General features: G+C 38.8%; 1 protein-coding gene across 1 annotated transcript; it reads right to left on the reverse strand.

Annotated features, from left to right (window-relative positions):
* Positions 1 to 418: 418 nt before the first annotated feature.
* On the reverse strand, positions 419 to 21,714 carry LOC106941913 (vinculin-like; the record flags this gene model as incomplete). Its single annotated transcript, XM_015025064.1, has 11 exons — positions 21,375 to 21,714; positions 10,077 to 10,147; positions 7,689 to 7,839; positions 6,464 to 6,572; positions 6,146 to 6,268; positions 5,883 to 6,043; positions 3,171 to 3,261; positions 2,938 to 3,085; positions 2,136 to 2,289; positions 1,876 to 2,051; positions 419 to 642 (listed from the first exon to the last, which is right to left on the reverse strand). Coding segments are annotated over exons 1-11 (1,576 nt in total), but the record flags the coding sequence as incomplete, so codon positions are not given.
* Positions 21,715 to 23,561: the final 1,847 nt, after the last annotated feature.

Genomic DNA, 23,561 nt, shown 5'->3' on the forward strand with positions numbered 1-23,561 from the left:
AGCAAATAGAGCAGAAGTCATCAAATGATCAAATCCCTTTTATTGTAAAATCAAATGATTATGTGCGCCAAGTACACACTCGATAACATTTATTCGTTTTAGTTTAGCTTTATTTATAAAGTGCCAAATTCACAATTATTAAATGAAAGTCAAATTTGAATAAATGTAAAGGTAGGAATACAACGACTGGGCAAAAAATACTGATAATTTTGGTACACTTATTCCTGAAGTAACTTTCACTATATCGTATGTTTTTCCACCTCAGGCTCCAGCTGCTTTTGTAAACACATAAAAATGTTGTCCACATTTTTTGTGGAGCCCTGCCAGAACCAAAGGACAACACAGCAGGGATGGGAGAACATGTTCTGCATGAGGTCACAAGAGGAGTGGAAGGAATGTGCTCGAGTGTGAAGGAGACAAAGAAGTTTAGGGGGATGGACAGCAGACTCACCCACGCCACTGTCGTCCACGGTGGGGTTGTCGATCCAGCGCTGTGCCTGCTCCGTCTTCCCCTCCAGGTGGACGGCGGCCTTCGCAGGCCGGCTGTTGGCCACAGCTTTGTTGGTCTTGGACTGCAGGTTCTGCAAGGCTGTTGCTATCTGCTTGGCCAAAGCTCGGGCCTCAGGAGTGTCACCTTTACCCCTATAAAAGAGACACATTTATTATAAAAGATACGGCTGAAACAAAATCTATGTAATAGGCAACATTTTCAAATATGTATGCAAAGGTTCCTTATCAACTTATGGCAGACATTGCTATGGTAGGCTGCTGTATAAATTTCACTGTTGTGTCTTTGAGCAACGAGAATAAAATAAGTAAGTCTATATGAAACCTGCAAACAGACACCAACAAACAAGGAATGAAGAAAGGAAAAATCAGAAAGGAATGAAAACAGACAAGACCATGGACAGGAAAAATAAGGAAAGAAAGGATAAAAAACACTAGAAAAGAAGGTAATCAATAAAGGACAGAATGAAGGATAGTAGGTAGTAAGGAAATACAAATAAGGAATGAAAGAATACCACGAGGAGGGCCCATAAGGAGGGAAGGACAAGAAAGAAAGAGATTGGAAAGTCAAATGAAAAAAGGATAAAATGACCAAAGAATGGGAGGATATAAAAGGAAGGGACACAAACAGCGACGGTAAAAGAAAAAGAGGAATGATAGCAGAAAGATGATGAAGCAAAAAGTGAAAGGAAGGACACAAGTGATGAAGGAAGTGAAGACAAGGAAGAAAGTGAAAATTGAAGGACACCAGGATAAAAAGTACAATTAAGGAATTAAAGAAGAAAATTTGCAATAAAGTCCCAACTCCAATTTATAAAACAGCTAATTTTCCCAAAGTCCTGCACACAAATAAGATGAATAAAAATTACTTGATAAATATAAAGTTACTCGAAATGCCAACAAAAGCAAAAGCTCCCCTCACGGGATCGAGCCGCACGTTTTGATGTGCATATTGTGAATGGGGCAGGCAGTGGTACGAGCCACATTAACGGTACTAGCAAGAGGCAGTTATTTTGAGGTGTAGAACAATAGGTGCCTGCCTATGCATTGCTATGGCAGGCCCCAATAAGGAAGGACACAAGACAAAAAGAAGAAAAAAGGAAGGGAAGAGATGACGAAAGAGAGGACAGTAAATATTTAAGTAATGATACAGAAAATCAGTTCTGTACCTTATAATCCCATTTTATTTTCTGTGCTTAACCAGAGCAGATATCAAGTTCCTAACTTTTCCAGACAGTGTAGGAAGCCTGTCTACAAATACAGGAATGATTTAACCTCTGGAAGAAAGTATGTGAGGAGCTGTAACTGTGTACGAAAATAGAGCAACTGGGTTTTTACTGAGACAGATATAAGCCCGGAGTAACTCACTGTCTTCTGAGTTCAGACAGCTTGGCAGTCATGGCGGCCAGCTCTCCAGCAGAGCGCAAAATCTCTTCTCTTTCTTTGGGATCCTCACACATGTCTGCAATCTTTCTGGCCTCATTGAGGAGGGCCTTAATATTCTCCTCTCCCTCTGGGCTGCCATGAGGGTCTGCAAGCCAGCCCTGTGCAAAGACACCAAAACCAGTCGAGCACAATGAAGAGACTGTCTGAATCTCCGTTTTGTGGACTCAGATCTGCTGACTCACTTGCGCAGCGTCGATCCTTTTGGCGATGGCCTGCTTGGAGTTGGTCATGGCCTCTAGTTTGCGAGCGGCGTTGCCAACCTTGCCGGCCAGAACGTCGAGGCCCTGGGAAACCTGCTGCGCCTTCTGCATGGCAGCCGGCGATGCTCCTTGACCTCTGGCGGGGGCAAAACGTGCAACGTCACTTAGCTTTTACACCACCACTGTTTAAACCTCGTAGTCTGGTTTTGGAATAACGCAGATCCTTGCAAAAGCAAAACCAGAGGTGGGTAGAGAACCAAAAAAAAATTGTACTTAAGAGTAGCCCTACTTCAACATATTTTTACTCGCATAAAATTAAACAATAGACATTTAAAGATCGAAATGACAATAATGCATATAAATAATTATAGAATGTTAAAAACTCTAGGTGTCTGTGTCTGGTGAACTTCTAATTAAAACAAGTCTGTTTTTCATTCAGTGAAGTTACTCACGGTGGATTGAGTATTCAGATATTTTACTCAACTAAGAATAGCGATACTTCATAATAAATGACTCAAGTAAAAGTAAAAAGTACAGCGCTGTAAAAATACTCCAGAAAGTTTTCCTTTGTAACTAGTTACTACCCAATTCTGAGCATAACCCACTATTATTCAGTATTTTAATTGGATTTTACAAGAAAGATCAGCACAGGAAAATATATGCCTGTCAATTATTTTTTTACAGATTAAAAATCAGCAAAATATTTAGTTTTTTTCCACTATTCCAATTATAACTGTGCACAACTTTGTGTTTGAGTGAAAGTATGGATTGTTCCTGCGTCTACCTTGCCCTCATCTCAGACACCTGGTCGGTCATTTGACCCAGAGTCTTGGCCGTTCCCAGGATGTCCCTGCGCTCCTTCCCAGCACAGAGCTCACCGACTTTCCCGGCTTCGTCCAGGATCTGACGGACGGCCTGCTCGCCGGCGTCCCCTGTAGGTCCAACAAAGCAGAGTAAGAGCCACCAATAATCTTCCTAGACGAGTCATAGAATCAACGGGATGCGTTTTCTGTCTACCTGGTGGAGCGTTTGGATCCCTCAACCAGCTTTTAGCCTGAGCCATCTTTGAATCAATCAGTCCCAGAGCCCTCTTCATGGCTTCAGTGTCCTTTAAATGGGAAAGAACAAAATTTATCTTCATTTCCAGATCATACCTAGTGTTTTTATTTTTCTCTTTGAATCATAATATGCTAATTGATAATTAGGAAATCTATTTTTCACTCACAGGCTTTCTATTTTGAGCCTGTTAATTGATCAGTGTACGTTCCTTATTGGTTAAACTGCTATTTTGGTTTTAGCAAAAGAAACATTTGTTAAAATCCATATGACAAGCATCATTACCATCCATCAGGCAAAACAATTCAAACCATGCAGCTTGCTTCATGATCAGCAGTCTAAATGGAGCATCATATAAAAAAAAAGAAAGCTAAATGTTGCTCATCTCTCTCAAAGTGGATGGAAATATAGTCCTTCCAGCAGCCACAGATTCAACAATGAGACCTGTCATTGTTGAAGTCCAAACAAAGCAGAGTCCTGTTGGCTGTAAAAGGATAAGTTTGCTTTCTTTTCTTGAGGAACAACAGAAATTAGGAAAACACATTTCTTCATACAGCAGCTCCAGTCTTCATGATTTAATCTCAGATGTAAATCAAAATTCTAACTGAGCGATTAAAAGGGTTCATATCAACGTTTCATAATTTGCACACACAGATTTCCAGAAATTGTACTTGTATTTTAAGGAATAAACTTTATGGATTTTTTTTTTTTATTCAACTGTTGGTGTCTAGCTTATGAGGGTTTCATGTTTGGATTTTCAGAAGAGAGAAAAAAGGGCAGATGGACAAACAAATGGAAGGATGTGTGGACAAATGAATGGAAAAAGGATGGCTGGAATAGATGAATGATGGACAGATTGTAGATGAGCATGAGTGGATGAGTAGATTAATATATGGATTACATAATGGAATAAGAGAAGAAAAGTCTAGAAATAAAAAGTTTTTCACACTCTATTCTCTCTTCATATAATTTTTTCCAGACCAAGCAGGAACCTGAATTTTAAAATAAAAACTGCCTAAATCTAGCAAGTTTATGTCAGCATCCTGTTTAGTGCATAGCGTGAGGTAAAGGCTGAGTAAAAAAAAAGAAGAAAAAAAAAAAAACAGGAAGTACAAAGATGTGACATGACTACGGAGTGTGGGTTTATTATTTTCCTGCTCAAACATTCAGTTCGCGCAGCTGCTTCACTGATGTAACTAAGGAGTTTGCCAGTTTGGAAAAAGCCGCATATGTAAACTTTAAAAGCTGACAGGAATTTTTCTGCAATGCCACTGATTGCATATCAAACTAAACTCAAGTTGTATGATTTGTCACATGTGTGAGTGATGGATAGCATAAACAATAAGAAATGTGCATGTTTAGTGTTCCTTTCCAAGGAAACTGGGCAAATATTTGTTGGATTCAAATAGAAAGCTTTCTGTGTGCATCCACCATCAGGAGAAACCTGATATCCATGAAAAGAAGATGTAAACCCTCGGAGAACTCTCCTTAATGACACCAAAATCAATACTGCATGACTCAGGTCAATCAATAAGGATGAGGCGGTGTTTAAGGGTCTCGCATGTTGATACAAACTCTTGATACAGAGCAAAAGAAACACTCCTTATATCAACACGACAGAAATTCAACCCTTAAGCTCTAAACATTAAAACTAACGTCTCTTAGTCTCATAGCTGTCTAACTGAAGCACACAGAGGCACCACAGAGCACAAAGCAGCTCACTCATCTGCAGACATGCTGCTGCACAACCAGGGCGTGACAGAGGTGGGGGAGGGGCTTACCTTCTACAAGGGGTGAAGTGAGAACAAACAGTGAAAAGAAAGGAAGAACAACATAAATGCAAGCATTTAACTAAACATACCAAAGAGGAGCAAGGAAAAAAAAAAAAAAAAAGAAGCGTCAACAAAGATGGAAGAGTTTCAGGAAAAACATTTCACAAAACTTTAAGACAGAAAAGAAGCAGGAAGCGCACTGATTACACAAGGACTCTTGATTCACCACCTGCACAGATAAGACATTTTAGACTTTTCTGCTACATTATCAATTATTAGTACAGCTCAATAAGCTAGAATGTCATTGAAAAATATACTTTGAGTTATATAATACAGAGAATCCCTACAATGCAAAGATCCAATACACAGAATGTATTTCAAGTGTTGATGTTAATGATTCTGGCTTACAACTAATGAAAACCCAAAATCCAGCTTTTTCAACACTTTTAATAAAAGACTAATAATAAAAAAAAGAAAGATTTTTAACAAAGGCTGTTGACTGCACAGCTGTTCAGCAGACAGTCACTGAGACTCTCCGCAATGAGGACGAGTTACGTGTTTTCTGTAAAATTGCCAGATTTTTCCCAGACTCTGGCTTCCAGACTTCTCGGTCCTTCCAAAATTCACTTTGAATTTAAGGCAAATATTTCTACAGTGAACAACCTTTAAATGCAAAAGAAAGATTAGAACAGACACAAAGGAGGAAAGTAAATATTTGAGGAAGTAAAGACACAAGGAAGGAACAGTGGAAGCCAGGATCATGAAAAGAAAACACGTTTAAAAAAAATTATAAAACTAGAAAAGCAAACGAATCATAATGAACTGATGCACTTAACAGAGTGATCATAATTAAACTTTTCCTTTTACAGTTAAGCTGTAAGCTCAGACTTGTTGGACCCACCTTGTTGGCCCAGGCATCTTCATCCCAGGAAGTGAGCTGCAACACTCTGATGATCTCATTTATCTCAGCGCTCATCTTCTCATAAGTGAAGTTTCGGTTCTTCAGGGCTTCCTCCACACCCTGGCTCCCAGATGTCTTGGTCGTCACAAAGATTTTTATACCTAACCGAGTAAAAAAAAATAAATAAATAAAAATCTCATCAACAAGAAACACAGGGCACAAAATAAACTTATGTCAAGACAGAAAGAAGTCAATGTGGTTACCTGAGATGAGGATGGGCAGCAGCTCTTTGACCGTATTCATGGAGTTGACCAGCATCACACGATGCTCCTGATGTGTGAGCTCCTGTTGGCGTTCATCGATCATCTTTGCCATCTTTGTCATACCTGTAAAGTGGACAATTTGCAGACTTTCTAGTGACATTTTCTTTGATTTTTTTTATCTTTTTTTTATTTTAATTAATCAAATGGTACTCTGAAATGTTCCAAACCGGGGCTGTGGTTTTATAACGTAACCCTGCTATAAACATTTGTAGGGCGGTTTGTCTCTGTTCCCCAGTCTTCATGATGCTGCAGACTGACCTGGGCCCAGATTCTTTGTGTATGTGATCAAGTCCTCCATTGACTCCACCACCTCTGCCACGCTCAGATATTCCAAGATGCCCTTGCACACACGGATTATTTTGCGGACCTGCGACAGTGAAGTGACGACAAAGGCCGATTCAGACACAATTCCGAGAAAGTACTGATTATGTAAACATGACTGGTCTCTTTTCCCTGAACAGATTCCCTCTAATTATACTCTGACAAGCTTCCTACTGACATTGTAACCACTTTGTTTGAAATCGCTTCAGTTCCACAGACTGCTGGAGTCACTGCTTTATTATCCAGCGAGGTCCCTGAGCTGCATTGCAAAAACATGAAGGCATCGCTGACTGATGACTCCTGCTGACTCCTGCAGACGTGTCAGAGTATTTGATATGTGATTCTAGAGCGCTGATCAGCAACTTCTCCCGTTCCGTTACTGTCCCTGTCCTGAAATGAAGGATGGGGCTGACAAATGCCACCCTTGTTTGATTCAGGGGTTTTCAGACAGAAATATGGAGAGGTCCTCAGACTTGTTTACTTACTTTTCAAGGGCTTTTTGAGGTAGATGCATAAGAGGCGAAACCAGTAAAGCTCTAATTTAAACTCAGCTCTTCAAAGAAGGGATTTATGATCATGAAATTTCCAGGCCAATTAATCATTAAATCGTTAGACCACTAGATCTGTAATCTTTGCAATCTAAAGAGTAATTTTTACCCTCAGTGCATCTAAATAAAACTCATTCAATCACAAATGTTGCCCAACCTTTTGAAACAAGACAACTTATAGTTTTTGATAAATATCTGCAACAGGAAATCTGTCATTTTTAAATTTCCATTCTACTTATAGAATGGCAATGAGGTGTTGGCATTTATGGAAAATTATGTAGAGAGGAAAAATATATCTAAAAAAAACCCGACACTGGTACATTTACTCTTATTCAGTTGTAGAAATTCAATGCAACTTTTAGAAAAAACCTGAAAACTACTGAAGTCTTCAGCATCTATTACATAAAAGCATCAGTTATCTGTGGCTCCTGCGCTGCAGGTTGTAAACCTCTGCAATTAGACAAAAATGGAAAGGACGAGGGCTTATAGCTACTTGTGCAACCAAAGTAAAATACTAGACTTAAAGGTCTCCCCCCTGATTTTACTGAGGGAAGTGGGCCAGACAGTTGAAGTATAAAATTTAAAAAAGAACAAACACATTAATGAATCGATACCTCTGCCTCATCAAAAGTGAGGAGCAGGTCAGATGTGCCAGACAGAATGCCTCGAGATCCATCGATGAGGTAATCCCGAGCAGGAACAGAGTATGGGTCGGCTTTCAGCATGGAGGCAGCTTGAACCAGCTTTGTGCAGGCATTCTCCACTCTGGGAAGCAGAAAGTAATTGATATGATAACCAGTTGGAGGAAAAGAAAATGTTTAGGAAGAGGTAGTGCTGATGGCAGCTCTCCAGAAACCTGATGAGTATCATCATCTGTCTGAAGAAACTTTGGTCCAAAATTGACAATTTTATTGTCTCTTCTTGCGTTGTTTTAATCTCATTCATGAAAATACAAAAATGGAAATGTAAAGCTCAGGAGTCGATACAAACACACAAAAGAATCTACATGAATCTGAAATTAAATAAAAGAAAATGCAAAGACTTGTTATCTTTGTATTGCAGGAATAAAAAAGTATTTTCTCTAGTTTTGTTTTTTCATTTAACAATTGTGAATATGACTTTGGATGGATAAAAACAGTGCAACTGTTATTGAAGCCATCCTGATTGCATTCTTTCCATCTTACAAAGTTTTTATAATACCAGGTACTCTTATAAGAAGGAAAGTTGTTTCACACCATTCACAACTATTTCTCAAATTAGATAGAGATGGCAGGTGTCATCATCACAATATGAATATTGCAAAGAAGCAACTGGAATCCAATATATTTTGCACAACAGTGAGATGTTCCATAAAATATTTCAGAAGTCATTTAAAAGTTCTGATGAAGTCTTTAAGGGACTTTATGGTTTTAGATGATGTGCAGCTGGAAGTAGCTTTGTTTGGCCTTCTATACTTTGGGACGCACACACACTCTTAAAAGAGTAAACCTTTCCCATAAAGTTTCCCAAAAAATTAAAACAGTGACACCAAAGACAAAGATGATTCAAGGTTACAAGAAATTACAAAAATCTCTTCACTTTGACTGCAATATTTTAAGAGCAGACTTATAAAAGCAAGACAAAAAACACAAACTCAAAGTTGATATTCTGAATTAGTCTGTTTAACATCAGCCTGCAGTTATCATGAGCTGCTTACCAGCGTCTAAGAATACATTGATTTTATTTAAAAAGTGCAGTTTCGATCTGTAGCAACTCTAGCCTTTTCTGGCTTGCTACAATGCACTGCTGGTCAGCTGGCTGAAAAAAGGCTAATACACCTTTCCTTCACTTGCAAACAAAGGACAAATTCAGAAATTTTTCAGGTCACAAAAAACAACAGTTGGTAATAGATAATTATCTAACCAAGAGTCAATAGGGGATTTTATTTCAGCAATATGTTTGATATCTTCCATCTTAAATGAAAGCAAGTAAATCATGCATACAGTTTATGTTAGATATTTGTATAAAAACGGTGTAACCCTGCCACTTAGCTGAAGGTTATCATGCCATTACAATCTCATAGCAGCCTATGCAGCTTTCAGAGGAATATAAATTATTCAAATAGTTCCCTCCTGGGTGCGATGTACCCAGTGATCCCCAGAGCAGCAAAATCTGCCAGCTCAGCTGAGTGATTCACTGTCATGCATGCCACCTGCATTGTACAAGCAGCGTGTCTGTGCATGGAAACAGGCAACAAGCCAAGGACCTGCATGTGTTCCAGTTCCCACACTTCCTACTTCTGCCTGGAGCAAACCGTAGGAAGACGTAAATTTTATGAGCGTTTTCCACATTTCGAAGCCAAACAGAAAGGGCTTTGCTTGTTTGTGTCTTTTCTGGCTTTTATATATAGACCAATGATGTCTTTGAGACTGATGGGGGTCTCTAGAGTTTGAGCAAGAAGTCTTTCTGCGTGCACCAGATTAAAAAAAAAAAAAGAAAAAAAAAAAGCCATGCAATCCAGGCTCCGTCTAGCACTATATTTAGTAGGGAGAAGGGTTTGCATTCCAGCACATGTGCTGATGGATGACGACAGGGTGACGAAGTGACTTTGAGGCGCCAAATGTGTTAAACCTGACGACCTGTGCGCGCCGATGAGACTCATCCCTGACCTTGGGTAGGGGGGCTGTCAGAAGCCCCCGCTTTACAGCTTTTTCCTCATGTAAAACAAAAAAAGTGGCTTTTTTTTTAAACATACATAAAAATACAAAAGCAGCATCGGAAGCTAATGACCAATATGGCCTTCCTCCTGGAAGGTAAAGCAACTAATCGCTTATAAAAGTATTTGAGTAACACCAGAGCAAGACTCGAGGCACTTAACATGCCACGTCTGACCTTTGTCTGGGCACAGCCAACCATTTCTGCAACAGATAAAGAAAGAAAGGAAGCCAGAGAGGCTAGGATACCACACTAGAGAGAAGAGAATTAAGCGTTATTTAATATTTCTGTGCCGATTTGCTGCTTACTTGATAAAGGCTGGTGGCATATCCCTTTTCATGATCTGGTCCTCTGTTGTTTGCACGGTATCCTTTCCAACCTGTAAAACACAGATGCATTGTAAATTAACCTGATGGAAATATTTATTTTAAGTCAGATCGGTAGCCATTTAATCCTGCCACATTTTGGTAATCTCAGTTTTTTCTAATCAAAGTAAGGTAAGAATAATTAAAAATCAAGCTAAAAACATCCGTCTCGTCATTCGTTGTTTATTTCTAGCATGGACTTATATTCTGGAAATTGTGAGGCAAACGCAATCCAGTGAAGTTGTGTAAAAGCCCTGAACAAAACTCAAAAACAGAGCCAACTAAAAGCAGTTTTATCTTCTGATAGTCTAAGGAAGTTGTTTGGAGACATTTACCAGTATGTAGATAACACTGCATATCACCATGCTAATAGTTCAAGCACTGAGGAAACTGTTGTGTTGTAGTTTTCTAGTGCATGAGGTTACATGGTTCGCTTGGTTCAGAGTTGATTTGCTGGAAGGTGACCCTCTGCCCCAGGCTCAGACCTGTTCCAGGCTTTATCCATTTTCTTCCAGAATTACTCTGATTGGAACCTGTAGAACCTTCTTTTGTCTCCACACACTGTGTTAGACATTATTAGTCAAAATCAGCTGTAGTCTCATTTGACCAGAGCAACTTCTCCCAGCTGTTTGCATTGTCCCCTACATCGGTGATCCTTAATCTCTTGTCGTTGGGGCCGACTGTCAAAGTTCATGGGAAAATGTGAGCAATACTTCTTATTGCTCACATTTCACAATGGCTTTGTTCTTCTCGGTCTTCCATGAAGGCCTGATTTGTCGAGTAAAAGTTGTCCTGTGGATTTCTGCAGGTTAACCACAGACCCCATGGTCCTCTTAGCCGCCCAAACTAAATGTTCTACTTCCTCTGCCTACCAGTTTAGGTCTGCAGATCTGCAGACTGATCATACATTTTACAATTCCAGATAACAGATTCAACTTAGGGATTTGAGTATTTTTGCAAGGCACAGTATTTGTAGAATCTGAGAACAAACTGCTCTTCCACCAAGGAAAGTAAAGAGCAACAATGTAAAGAGCAGCTGAGCACATATTCCAAACCGTTTCATGACCTCACATCTGGGGAGACAACTCACCCAAGTTAACGGATCGTGGTTGAGCTAACATGAGTCATACTATAAAGATGATTGTGATGGTATTAAAGTAAATGAGCTCATTCTCACTACAAATTAGCTCGTTTCCATTTATAACAATAAGCCCAATATCTCTCAACATGTCTAACTTTAACATTTTGGTGACGTACTTGAAAATTAGTGGCACATGTGTGTTTTAAGACATCAGTTTTAAAGCAATAAGTAGTCTGTATCAAAGTTGACCAAATTGTTCGTCTGCAGCAGGAAACAGACCATTTCCTGCTGATCATTCAGGATGTCATCTCTCTTCTACTCTGAGTTGCTTGTTAATAAACAAGCCTCCAGGCAGTAGCAGAGTCATTCCAGTTGGTTAGCATGGAGGCAGTGTTGAAGCAGAGCAAGCATGCATTTCTCACCCTGTTTTCACCGCGCTTCAGGGACCCTGAGGAACCAGGGGGTCATAAATTAGGGCTAAAGCTTGTGCCAAACTAGAGCTTAACAGAAGAAGCTGAGCCACCGTGATATTCCACTAATGAGTACTTCTAGCCTAAAGTCAGAAACCACGACAACAATCTAAGTTGTTTTGGCAGATTTAACTGCTTAACTCCCTTTTTGGGTGAGTATTTAAATATTTTAGGAATGTCTTCCGTCATTAAGAAACCATTTCTACGTTGAATTTGTGAGTAGATTTGCTGCAGAACATCTGATATTAGTTATCAAGAGTTCCTCAAATTATAAACAACTTACTCAAATGACAGGGGGCTTCAATGGATCTTATTGGGATTTTAAGACAGACCAACACAAACTAGTGGTTAATTGTGAAGGTTAAGTAAATGGACCTTCCCCCATTTACTCTGACCAACTTCACTGGTTATTTCTAACAAAAGTTTCCAATAAGCCGGCTTGTGACAGCCTAGAAAGACAGATGGCTTTTTGCTTCTCACTCCACCATAAAGGCCAGTTTTGTGTTGTGCATCACCAATAGTTTTCTTGTTGACAGATTCTCCCACCTAAGAAGATCTACATGTTCTTCACTACGGTTTTCTCTAACAAACTTCTGAAGCCTTACTGACCACTGGCCGAGATTGACTTTACAAATTAGATATTTATTAAAGGCAATCAGTTCCCCATGGTTTTATTTAGGGGTATTAAAATGCCCACCAGAATAAGACCATTTTTAAATGTTAAAGCATCGTGCATCTTTTTCTTTTCACTACCCCCAATTACACACTATTTAAGTTGCCGTTTTACAAAAGTCACACATATATTGAAGTGTATGATTGTTGCATGACAAAATGTAAAAGTTCAAGATGACTGAAGAGCACTTTAGAGATAATGATCTTCAGATAAACCAGCAATGCAAAAGTCAAACCACACTAACTGGCTTTTTGACCTTAAAGAAGTAGTGACACACTCGACTAAGAAGCTTGCATTTTCTTCTTTTCAGAGTTGAGCTAAGATAGCACTACTTCCAGTCAAGTTCAGACATGGTCTAAACTACATACTGGAGAAAAAAAAAGATTAATAGAGAACAAAACAGAAGGCTGAATGCAAGTTGCGTTAATGAGTCATGTTTTCCCAAAAGTATCATACAGGAACCTTTGAAACTGAGTAAATCTGAGGCTCAGTGTGTTTTCAACAGGTCATCATCGTCTTCCTTTTCCTCTTTCCTTCACAGCCGCTTCCTGTTGTCTGCAGAGCTAAAACAGTCAGCAGCTGCGGCCCATTAGGATTTTAATTTTTAGCCGTTGTTGTCAAGCAGCATCTGAAGCTTTTTACTATTCTGAGCCTCCGTCATGATTCCGGACCATGTACTCTAAATACCAAAAGCGGGTGACTTTGTCTTTATTAATAGTTCCACACATCCAAGAGGGATATTTTTAAACTACAAGAGATGTTGGGAGAAAAAAAATAATTAAACTCCTTGATTTGAAGGAGCAGAAATAACTAGTGAAGATGGGAAACTTTAAAGGGAGAGAAAGACCTGATGCAAGACACCACCCCAACCACACCAAAATACCATCTTCCCTGAATAGCATCATGAAGAGGCAGCTGTTCACTTCCACCTTCTTAAAACCATTCACAGACTCATCCTCTTGTTCCAAGCTGCCACACAGTATCAATGGCTGTCAAAGTCATTTACCATTTGTGCCTGGATTGGAAACACTGGCAGTCCTTTTACCACCCAAGAGTGCGAATGCAGAAACCCTGTGTTGTTGTGAAGTAGCTTGATAGAGTGGCTGCTCTTCTGGAACAGACTTGGCTTTGTTAACAGTGACCCATCCTTCTAAGAAGAGAATAAAGGCCACAGTGACAACCTCAAGGCTGCCAGGAGGACACAGACTGCCCTTTTACATGTTGGGAAGTTTGACACAATGCTCCAACAGTCATGGTGACCACAACGATGTATGATGGCAAGCATTGTTACTAACAGCGAAAAGGATTGATTTTGTGTTTCTGGCTGTTGGTAAGATTTATGTCTTCAAAAGCGAGGCAGTGATTCAAGGCTAAAACAATTTTTCAGTTTAATCGTGATTAATCAATTATAAATTGTTAAATTTAATAACTGATTGACAACTGGGATATGCATATTAAGAAAATAATCTCTGAATATGGCTGCTGAAAAAAAGCAGTACTATATATATATATATATTACCCAAAACTCCTCACATGGCATAGTTTTAACTTCAAATTCACTAAAGGAATGTTACTACGTTTTGGCAACAAGAATGTATTTTTTATTATTTATTAATTTGCATCTTAATGTATTGCTAATATCTTATTTTAAAAAAAGACTTAAGTAGTTAAATGAAAAATCTGTAAAATGTACCAAATTTTTTTTCATCCGATTAATCGCCAGAATAATTGATTCCTAAAATAATCATTAGCTGCAGCCATACTCTGATTATTACACTGCATCCTTTCATGTACCTTTAATCACCTTAGAGCCACTTTGTTTTTCATTTATTAAAATATCGATTGACCATTAAGGAGTAAGATGATTGAGAGGCTGAACTGAAGGTGGACGCCTTTATCACGAGTCTGTCAAACCCTGTCAGGCGTTATTTATTAATTTGGTTCTGGAAGCAGCAGCTCCACGCGGTGTGTCCGAGGTGATGAAAGGCACAAATCAAGCGGCCTCCTTGGCCACGGCAAAAACAGCTCCTGCAGCCCGGGAGAGTATGTCACGAGTATCTCATGTTGCAGGAGCTTAACAGCTCATCAAGTGTTGGGGAATCCTGATATCAGAAAGTACAGTCAGAGAAAATATATCCAAGCTGTGGATTTTCCCCAAAACAAACACGGCTGACAGGCAAGAGCAGCTGACAATTTTTGTTTTACATTTACTTATTGAGATAAGGCTGGTAATTTCAAATATAGACTATATTAAAAGTATCTTAAGATGATTGTGTATTATTTATTTTAGCAAAGATGATATGGAAACGAAGGAGCTGGTAACGTATACTGTTTCCATCCCAAGACAACTATATCAATAACTTTGCATTATTATGCCATCATTTATATATATATATTTTTTTTTTTTTTTTTTTGTAAAAACTGATTTATTCTCGTAGTTCCCAAAGTTGGAATTTTGAGGAATTAATAAGTCTGGAGTTATGAGATTTAGTGAATACACTTTCACTAGAGGTAAATGCACAGTACGATGTTTGTCAAAGATTTATTGAGATAAAAAGGTTCCACTATTTTACTGTGGCTTTAATCACTAACGATAGCCTTGTTGGATTTTGAGGTCAGGCCATAACAACCTTCCAAACCCCAAACTATGCTGTATTGTTGTTTTAAATGATCTGTCAGATTGCTACTTAAAAGTATGATACTTTGGTGTTAACTTTTATGGTACTACAAAGAACCTCAACAGTACCATTAGAAAGTTGGAGAACTACTGGACTATTTAATTTAGGCTCATCATGGATGCAAATAGAGCAAATTTAATATTACGGTGATAACTCAGACTTCTAGTCTGAATAGTTAAAAAGGATGAAGTCAGATGACGTTAAAAAGTAATGAGTCGAGCCCTTTGCAGATAGTGCAGATAAGGACGATGCTTTGAACATGTTCAGTAGTCGCCAATACACAATAACAGGAAATATTTCTGTCAAACGTCTGTTGGTCCGTTTTTCATAAGGCATTGAGCCGAAATGTACATTAGAAGTAAAAGTGTCCTGTTTCCGATTCTAGACTAAAAATGTCATGTTGCAGGCAGAAAAGAATAGAAAAATATCTGAAAAAGGAAGTAGGTTTGTGCAGCTGAATATACTCTAATTATGACAGCATACTGATGTTTATCTCTATGTCCAATGACATGTTGGAGTTCCTCAGGTCCAAAAGCAAGAACTAGTTTTCTGCAATGACAGCTTTTATTCCAATATTTCACATTAACTTTGGAAGTTGATGTCTTCCAACCAATAAATAAATGCAGTTCATTGCAGGTGCATTTTACTCTGTGTCAAGATTAGTCGCCACAGAGGCTATACATAAACAAAGCAATGGGTTTTTCCTAGAGCTGGCTCACTATCAAGTCCCGAGTGGAGGAGACAGCTGACTGGCCTTCCTGACTTGGCTTCCTGAGTTTCCTTTTCAACACACTCCTCCAAGTCACTGCATCCTGACAAATCATCTTCCTGAAGAGAAACAAAATGACCACAGGTGCAGCATGAACCCTTTAGGGATTTATGCCTTCAGTCAGAAAATATGATCTCATTTCAATGGAATCCCCCAACTTGGACTGGACTGTTTCCAAGATGACATAATCAAGCGGCAAGCAGAATCAATTCTCAAATAGCATGGTGTGTGTTTGTATGCGTTTACGGCACAAGTCACTGCATGAATTTGCTTACTACATTGAAAAGGTTTCCGGAAAAAAATTCATTTAAATTACTACAACTATTATTATTATTTGTATATTTACTCAAAAGCCACAAAATCTTACAAAAAATACTTCCTTATTTTGAATCATCTCAATTTCCTTTAATATTTCCGACTTTCGAGAAGTTGTGACGTGCTGCCTGTGTTGCAACAATGTTGCATTGTGCCGACTGAATTCTCCATAAACGCCTCTGTTCTTCAAGTTACTGCATATTTTTGGTCTTGCATAAAACACCGCAATATTTTGTAATCTCAGAGATGTTGCCGCAGAGCCAGTAAATATACTACACACAGAAGAATCCAAAAGTCATGTCATGACAAAACTTTGCCTCAAACATCCCCCCTGCATTCTTTTAAACTACCCTTAAAGAAAAAAAAAAAAAAAATCAGCCCACAAAGGTAATGAAGTAAAACGGGTCTCTGAAGTCAAGTAGAAGATTGTTAAGCAAGACAAAACTGTGCTTCCATCTACTCAACCAGTAAACTATTTAAAAGAGCTGTTTAATTCAATATATATATATATATATATATATATATATATATATATATATATATATATAAAAGATCTGGCTAGCAACTAGGTTCTTGTTGTTTCACTACCTTGCAAAAGTATTCATTAACCTTCAACTGTTTTTCATTTCAACACCTGGTCTTGGGCTGTTAGCATGCTTTGACTGTCATACAGCAACAGTCTTCAGATTTGTTGCAAGACTGACCGCTACCAGAGAGCCTTCCTGTCCATAGTGGCTCTTTGGAGATGCTTGAATGACATAATCAGTGACATTTATTTTCCTTTTGGGATAAAGAAAGTATTTTGAATAGCTCCATCTTCCCATAAGCAGCTGTCTAGTCCCTGCTGAGGAACAGCATTTCCAAAGCACCACAAACATGTTTCACAAAGTAGGTTTGCAAAAACTCAATATTTTTCTCTAGAAGTATTGCTTAGGGTCGCACAATTCTATTAGAATATTTCTTACATTAGGTTGCTGCTGAAACAACCATTTGTGTCGTGAACACAAGGTCATTGCACAAGTGTTGGTCAGACTGTACACCAATCAGGGAATTTTCCCACGGCAAGCAGTCAAAGAAATGTAGGTGACCTGCTTCTTTTAACACAAAAAGATTTTCAGCGTAGGCTTCTTGTGCTTTAAATCCACTTGTTTAAAAAAGTGATCCGAAGAATCCGCTTTAACCCCCGCCTATGAGTGTGTGTGTGGGGGGGGTACGTCCAGGCTCGTTGGAATTTCTTCACATTCCTTACATTCATTTCTAATTGAGGTCTCTCTCATTGCCCTGACGATAACAAATCATGCCGAGCACAAGTGATCGGTCGCTGGTTAAACAGGCAACCAGTTTGTGGTCATGTCAAACTTTCAGTTCCTGGGTTCATCGCTGACGTTTTACAGCTGTACATTCAAGCTCTAAAAAGAGTGCACCTTATCGTCTCAGACAGGTTTAAGTCCTTCAGTAGCACACCATGAAACTTCATTTTTTAAAACAATACATCTATAATCTTTAGTAACAGTGCTGAATATGGTTTTTGACAAGGATTACAAAACTTTGTGTAGACTTTAACTTAACTAAATATTCCGCAATGTAATTAAGCTGCTAAATCTCCTCATCCAAAGGTAATTCCTGTTAGAACAACCAATATAAAGTCAAGCAAATAAAATCATGGAAAAAGTCACAGATAAAAGCCACACAGTATGTTTTTCCTCTTAGGCTTAAGCTTAGTCGTTTATGACTCAGGAGACTGAAACCAAAAGCAATTACATCTCCAAACCAACTTCAATGATCTCATAACACTATCCATGTTGTAATGTTGCTACAGCAACTGGAAATAATTACAGACTCGTGCACTGATTCAGGCCACTGTTAGAAACATCTGACTACAATTGAAGAACGTCCAGAGAGTCTGGCGTGTTTCATCTTCGCAGGGGGATGTTTTCATGTGTCAGGATACGATGGCCAGAGCTCAGTACAGTTTCTATATTTAAAGCTGCAGTGACTGTCTCGCTTTATCAGTTATTGCAGAACCGCATAACCCAAAACATTATCAATTCAAGTAGAGTCCCACAGACAAAAACATGTCTTTATTTTGAGTCGTATTTCCTCTCATTTAGATCTGGTCCAAACTTAACTAAATCACATATTTTCTATACAATCTGAGGTCTTACAACCAAAACAGAATAACTTTACAAGCCAACAGACATTTAAATATTTTCTAATATTAGTGACAATTAGTTAAATATAAGCTAAAAGCAAAAAAGTTCCATATTCTTTGAGGGACTTTGTCTGTGCTTAACATAAGCAGCACTTTGTAAACAGTGAAACTGTAGTTTTTCCCTGCAAGTTTCCAAAACCCAAAGGGTGTAATTACCACATAACTACATGATTAAACGATTAAAGACATGGTCCTAGCAGCAAAAATACATTTTTATGGAGTGCTAGTAGTAATTGCTATACCTTTTAACCCCTCTTTTGCCTCCAAAGAGGAAGGAAGTCTGGTTGGGTGTAGACATAAATAATGGACAATGATGGGTCAAGACCAAAAGTTTTGGAGATTTGACAAAAACAAAGAAATGAAGCTTGAAACATGTGAGGCCTACACAAGCGCAGCTCAATCATTTATTATATCATTAAAGTACATTTATTTAAGCAGTTGCATTCAAAAATTACAACTCAGAATTATTTCAGATTAAGGAATATATTTTGAGTCTTTACTTTGCTTTTTTTAAATTGTGTGGCCCCGGGGAGCTATATTAATTAGCAGTTTAAAGTAAGAACAGTAGAGAGAGAAAAGAAATGCATTAAATGGGCCAGATCATGAATCGAACCATGGACTGCTGTATCAAGGACTAGAACTTTGGTTGGTCCAGCTGCTCTACCACTAAGCCACAATGCCACCCTACTTCTGTTAGTTTGAATGATTTCAGGATACAGCTAATAAATGCCAAAAATAGTTTCTCAAAAAGCTATAAAATTGCATAAAATCACAGAAAAATGATTTTAATCTAGAAATGTTATGGCTTACACCATCATGGGAAAACTGCTGACTTGACAATTGTTCAGAAGACAGTCATTAACATTCTCCACAATGACAGCAAGTCATAAAAGATCATTGCCAAAGAAACAGTTGCTCATAGAGTACTGTATTCAGGCATGCTGATTGGAAGTTCAGTGGAAGGAAAATGTGTCTTAGAAGAAGATACACGAGCACTGAAGGTCTGGATTGTTGCCGACTGGATCAAAGTCTTCAGATTTTCAGGTAAAAATACATTTTGTAAGAGTGGAGAGGCACACAATTAAAGCTGCTTAAGGCACAATGGCAAGTTTCCACAGTTGGTTGTGATTTGTTTGGTTCAGTTGGGATATACGTCATATGCTGATGTTGGTTCATTTGGTTTATGAACCAACATCAACATAAAGATCACTCTAGCTTTTGCTGGAGTGATCTTTAAAATGTGTCACCCTCTGACAGTGCCAGTCTGCCTTAACAAGACTGACAGCGGGTGAGCAACACACTTGGTTTGTCTCTTGTGATAGACAAAGAAAAAGGAAATAGCATTATTTCCTTACATGGTTTCAGTTATAGCATACCAGTGTGACTGTGAACACCAGTGAGGGCAGATCACAGCTAATTCTAACGATGCCCCAAATTATAACTGTTCTGCAGAAAGGGGGTGTGTTTCATTTCATGTTTAAAAATATGTGACTGTCTCAAAATGCACAATTACTAAGAATTTAGATATAATTCCACTGAGGGCAGAAATGCAATATTTCAGTATGTCTTAAAGATCTTAAAGTTTTACATCTTTACCGCAATTAGGAAACACTTCAATAGCAAAGGGAAAGTAAGTTAAAAACTAAGGTATTATATAATGAAAACAGATTTATAAGAACAATTCAGAGTTCATTCAACTTTTTATGCCTTCTAGGCAGTAGGACCATGTTAGATTGAGAAAATCCCAGATTAGAGGTGCACTGATTGGAGTTTTCTGGCCAATCACCAATCTTTAAAAAGCCTGATCTGCCAATTCCTATACCAATTTTTTGTCTGAAAAGATGTTAGGGTGAGTATTGTTAGCCGCGCATGTGCCTTCATGACCTGGTAGGCGGGTCTGTCAGTCAGCCCTCTCTCATGGCAGAGCAAAACAAGGCAGTGGTTGATTTTCAGACCTCTGATTAGATATGTAAAATTGATGGATAAGATCAGTTTCTTATGCAAGTATCGGCAGATCGCCGATCTCCCAAAATGAAGGACCGATTTAAATTCAATTCAAAAATACTTTATTGTTCTTAAATTGAAATTAAATGTTGTAGCTCATATTAATTAAAAACTCTTCAAAGAGTTATTGTAGTCTGTAATGGTTGTCAAGAAGGATATCACGTAGCCTTTACAGCATTTACAGATTAATATTGTTGGAATATTTGTCTGAAGTATAAGAGTTCCATTCTTCAGTGTTGGAGATCAGCTTCTGATTGAATATAAAGGACAATTAGAAGTCAATTAACTGTCTGATCTATAAAAGATTGTTTGATGTTTCATGGCAAGATAAAAAAATTTACAGTAGTATTTACAGGTTTCAAAGTACATTTTAAATCTATCTTATTGATATAGCTACTCTTGCATTTCTATATGAATAGTTATATTAAATAAACTTACCTTGCCATCAATTAAAAGTTATTTTATTTCACCACTTTATTAAAGTCTCTCTTTCATACAACTTTCTTTTATTGTTGTTGTTTTTAGCAACTCGTTAAAATCAGATAAAAGTCATTTAGCTCTGGTTCTGATAAGTTTAGTTCTTTATATTGGCAGGTGTGTGTTTGGTGGTTTATGTGGTGGCTATCGGACGGGTTCGTCCAGGGTGCCAGTCATGCCAGAACCGCCTCTGTCTGTAGTTTGCCCACACCACTCAAGCACTGAACTAGTGCCTACGTAGAACTATGGCAGTCAGCTCCTCAGGAGGGCAGGGCAAGCTTTGAAGGGGGAAAAGGGCGTCACTGCCCTTTGCCCCGACTCTATCCACTTCAGGAAAAGTTTAATACCTAACATACATCTCCTCTGTGGTTGCGTGCAAGTAAATTGAGAATTTTCATTCGTATTCTGGCTGATGAAGGCGTCGTGTTTTAACGTTTAATTCAATTCGAGAGTGAAAAACGTGGGACAAAGCGACAGGTAGGCAGGGCTACCAACCCCAGCCGAGCCTGATCGGACTGGACTGGAGAGTTTCATACACAAGAGGAGGAGAAAAGTTACTCACCCGAACCAGGTTGCTAACGGCCGCCTGCACCGCAGCCACCGGCGCGGACAGATCTGGGATAGCCTTCCCGTCAACTTCACCTTCCTCGTGCATTATCACCAGATGGGATATTTGCTGAGCCACCGGCTCCAGGATACTTTCTATCGTCTTCGTGTGGAAAACCGGCATTTTGACAGTTTTGAATCTCTATCCGATAAGAATGTCCAACAACTTAGGGCAGTTTCCGCCGCAACAAAAAGTCCTGCGAGAAAAAGCAGCTAAAACCGCAGCCAACCGCCTTTCTTTCAGCCGGGGCACAGCGTGAAGACTTCAACTACTCCTGTAAACCCATCAACGCAAAGAAAAAAAAAAGTCCCGAATTTAGCGTCATCCTACCATCCGACCAATCAGAGAGCGAGTACAAAGGGAATTTCGTGTCCGATTGGTCAACGGTAGTGTCGCTTAATATTACGACCTCCCACTCCCACACCGTCGAGTTTGCTAGCTTCAGTTCCAAGTGCTCCCTAAATTACGTAATAGATCCGTATGTCCTAAAAGGGAAATATGTGTCTCTTCAAGCATTCCTGCCCCTGTGCACTGAATAATAAGTAACGTTTAAGTTTGGTACTGCCACCGCAGACGTAGAAGCTATGACTCACAGGAAACTACATCTCAATAAAGGAGGTGAGATCACATTAATCATACATTTATAATCACGATGACTCGATAATGAAACGCGTTTGGATTTTGCAAATACATTTTACACGATAAAGAAGGACGATTTAGTCATTGCTGCTACTCTTGTTGGTATTTTCATTATGTGCACTACATTGCAGAATTATTCATAACTCTTGAACTTTTTCATATTTCGTCACATTACAACTACAAACTTAACTTAAATTTACTTTTATTCTATATGTTAGACCATCACATAGTATTGTTAGAGAGGAAACCCTTTGCAAATAAAAATCTGAAAGTTGTGGCGTGCTTAATCCATCCATCCATCCACGAGAGAGTGCAAATTCCATGCAGAAAGATCTCAGGTCGGGATTCAAACGCATGGCCTTCTTACTGCAAGGCAGCAATGCTGTGCACAATTCAGTTCAGCACAGTACAGTTCACTTCAGTTCAAAATGACTTGTATCATCCCAAAGGCAAATTAAATGTTATCATAGCTTGAAATCCAGTGCAATCCACAGATTTCACTACTCACCCATTTAGTGAAAAATAGTCAACCTGTATGTAATTTAATCTCAGTAGTTGTGGAGAAATTTAAAGCAGTAATAAAGGGAACATAAGAGTACTATTCAGAAAGCCAACCATGGGGTCTAATGGTCTAATCGGGTCTCTGGTTGTAACGTCACAGGATTTGGTGAAATTAAGGGTGGGGGGGAACGCACGTCAACAATTTTGCAAAGCACTCCAGATGCCTATACAACCATCTCTTGCCAGTGGCCCAACATGCTATATTATCTTCTCAATTCCTTTTCCGTCCCAACCTCCTGAAACAAAACACATTTCAAGATTGAAAACCAGCTGCCAAGCAAACCAGCTAAGGAATTCCCACAGAATCCCAGGAGGGCCTGCAAGGCAGCAGCCCATTGCCTAAAAAGGAAGAGTCCAAAAAGAAAGAATCAAGGAAGTTACTCCGCTTGAACCCTGTGTAAACACAAAGGGAGCTGATATGATTTCCTTTTACACAGGAGGTTATTCAAAAATGTCAAAGAGCAGCTCAAAAATTCTCCCGCACTTTGAAAAAAAACCCCAACATTTTTTCTATCTTTATTCTACCCTGATAAAATTACATTTAACACACAATAAAAATACACGAGCCTCTTCAGTGAAATGCTCTGTCTGGCAGAGTTCGTCCTGAATGTAGACATCAAAGGTGTCCTGCTGTTTCCTCGGCTCTCCAGTTGCTGACCAGGCCACCTCTTGAGTCCATATTGGAATGTGCAGGGCTGGTCAAGATGGGTGGTCTGCATCCTACCATACTGTCCCTTAATGTGCTGCTGAGAAGACAATGTGACCGACTTCTGCCAGAACTGTGCCTGTGTAAGATGAGTGTTTTTTTTATTATAATTTTTTTTAATCAGAAGAGGTGAATCTATTTTTGAAGGGTTTTTGAAACCTTTAAAGCATTAAAAGCAATTTTAAAAACATATAACCCAAGTGATGGCTATTGCATGTAATGAAATGTAATAATGA

Source organism: Poecilia latipinna, unplaced genomic scaffold (genome assembly GCF_001443285.1).
Source record: "Poecilia latipinna isolate Pla-1442-1.1 unplaced genomic scaffold, P_latipinna-1.0 Scaffold3933, whole genome shotgun sequence".
Lineage (NCBI taxonomy): Eukaryota > Metazoa > Chordata > Actinopteri > Cyprinodontiformes > Poeciliidae > Poecilia > Poecilia latipinna.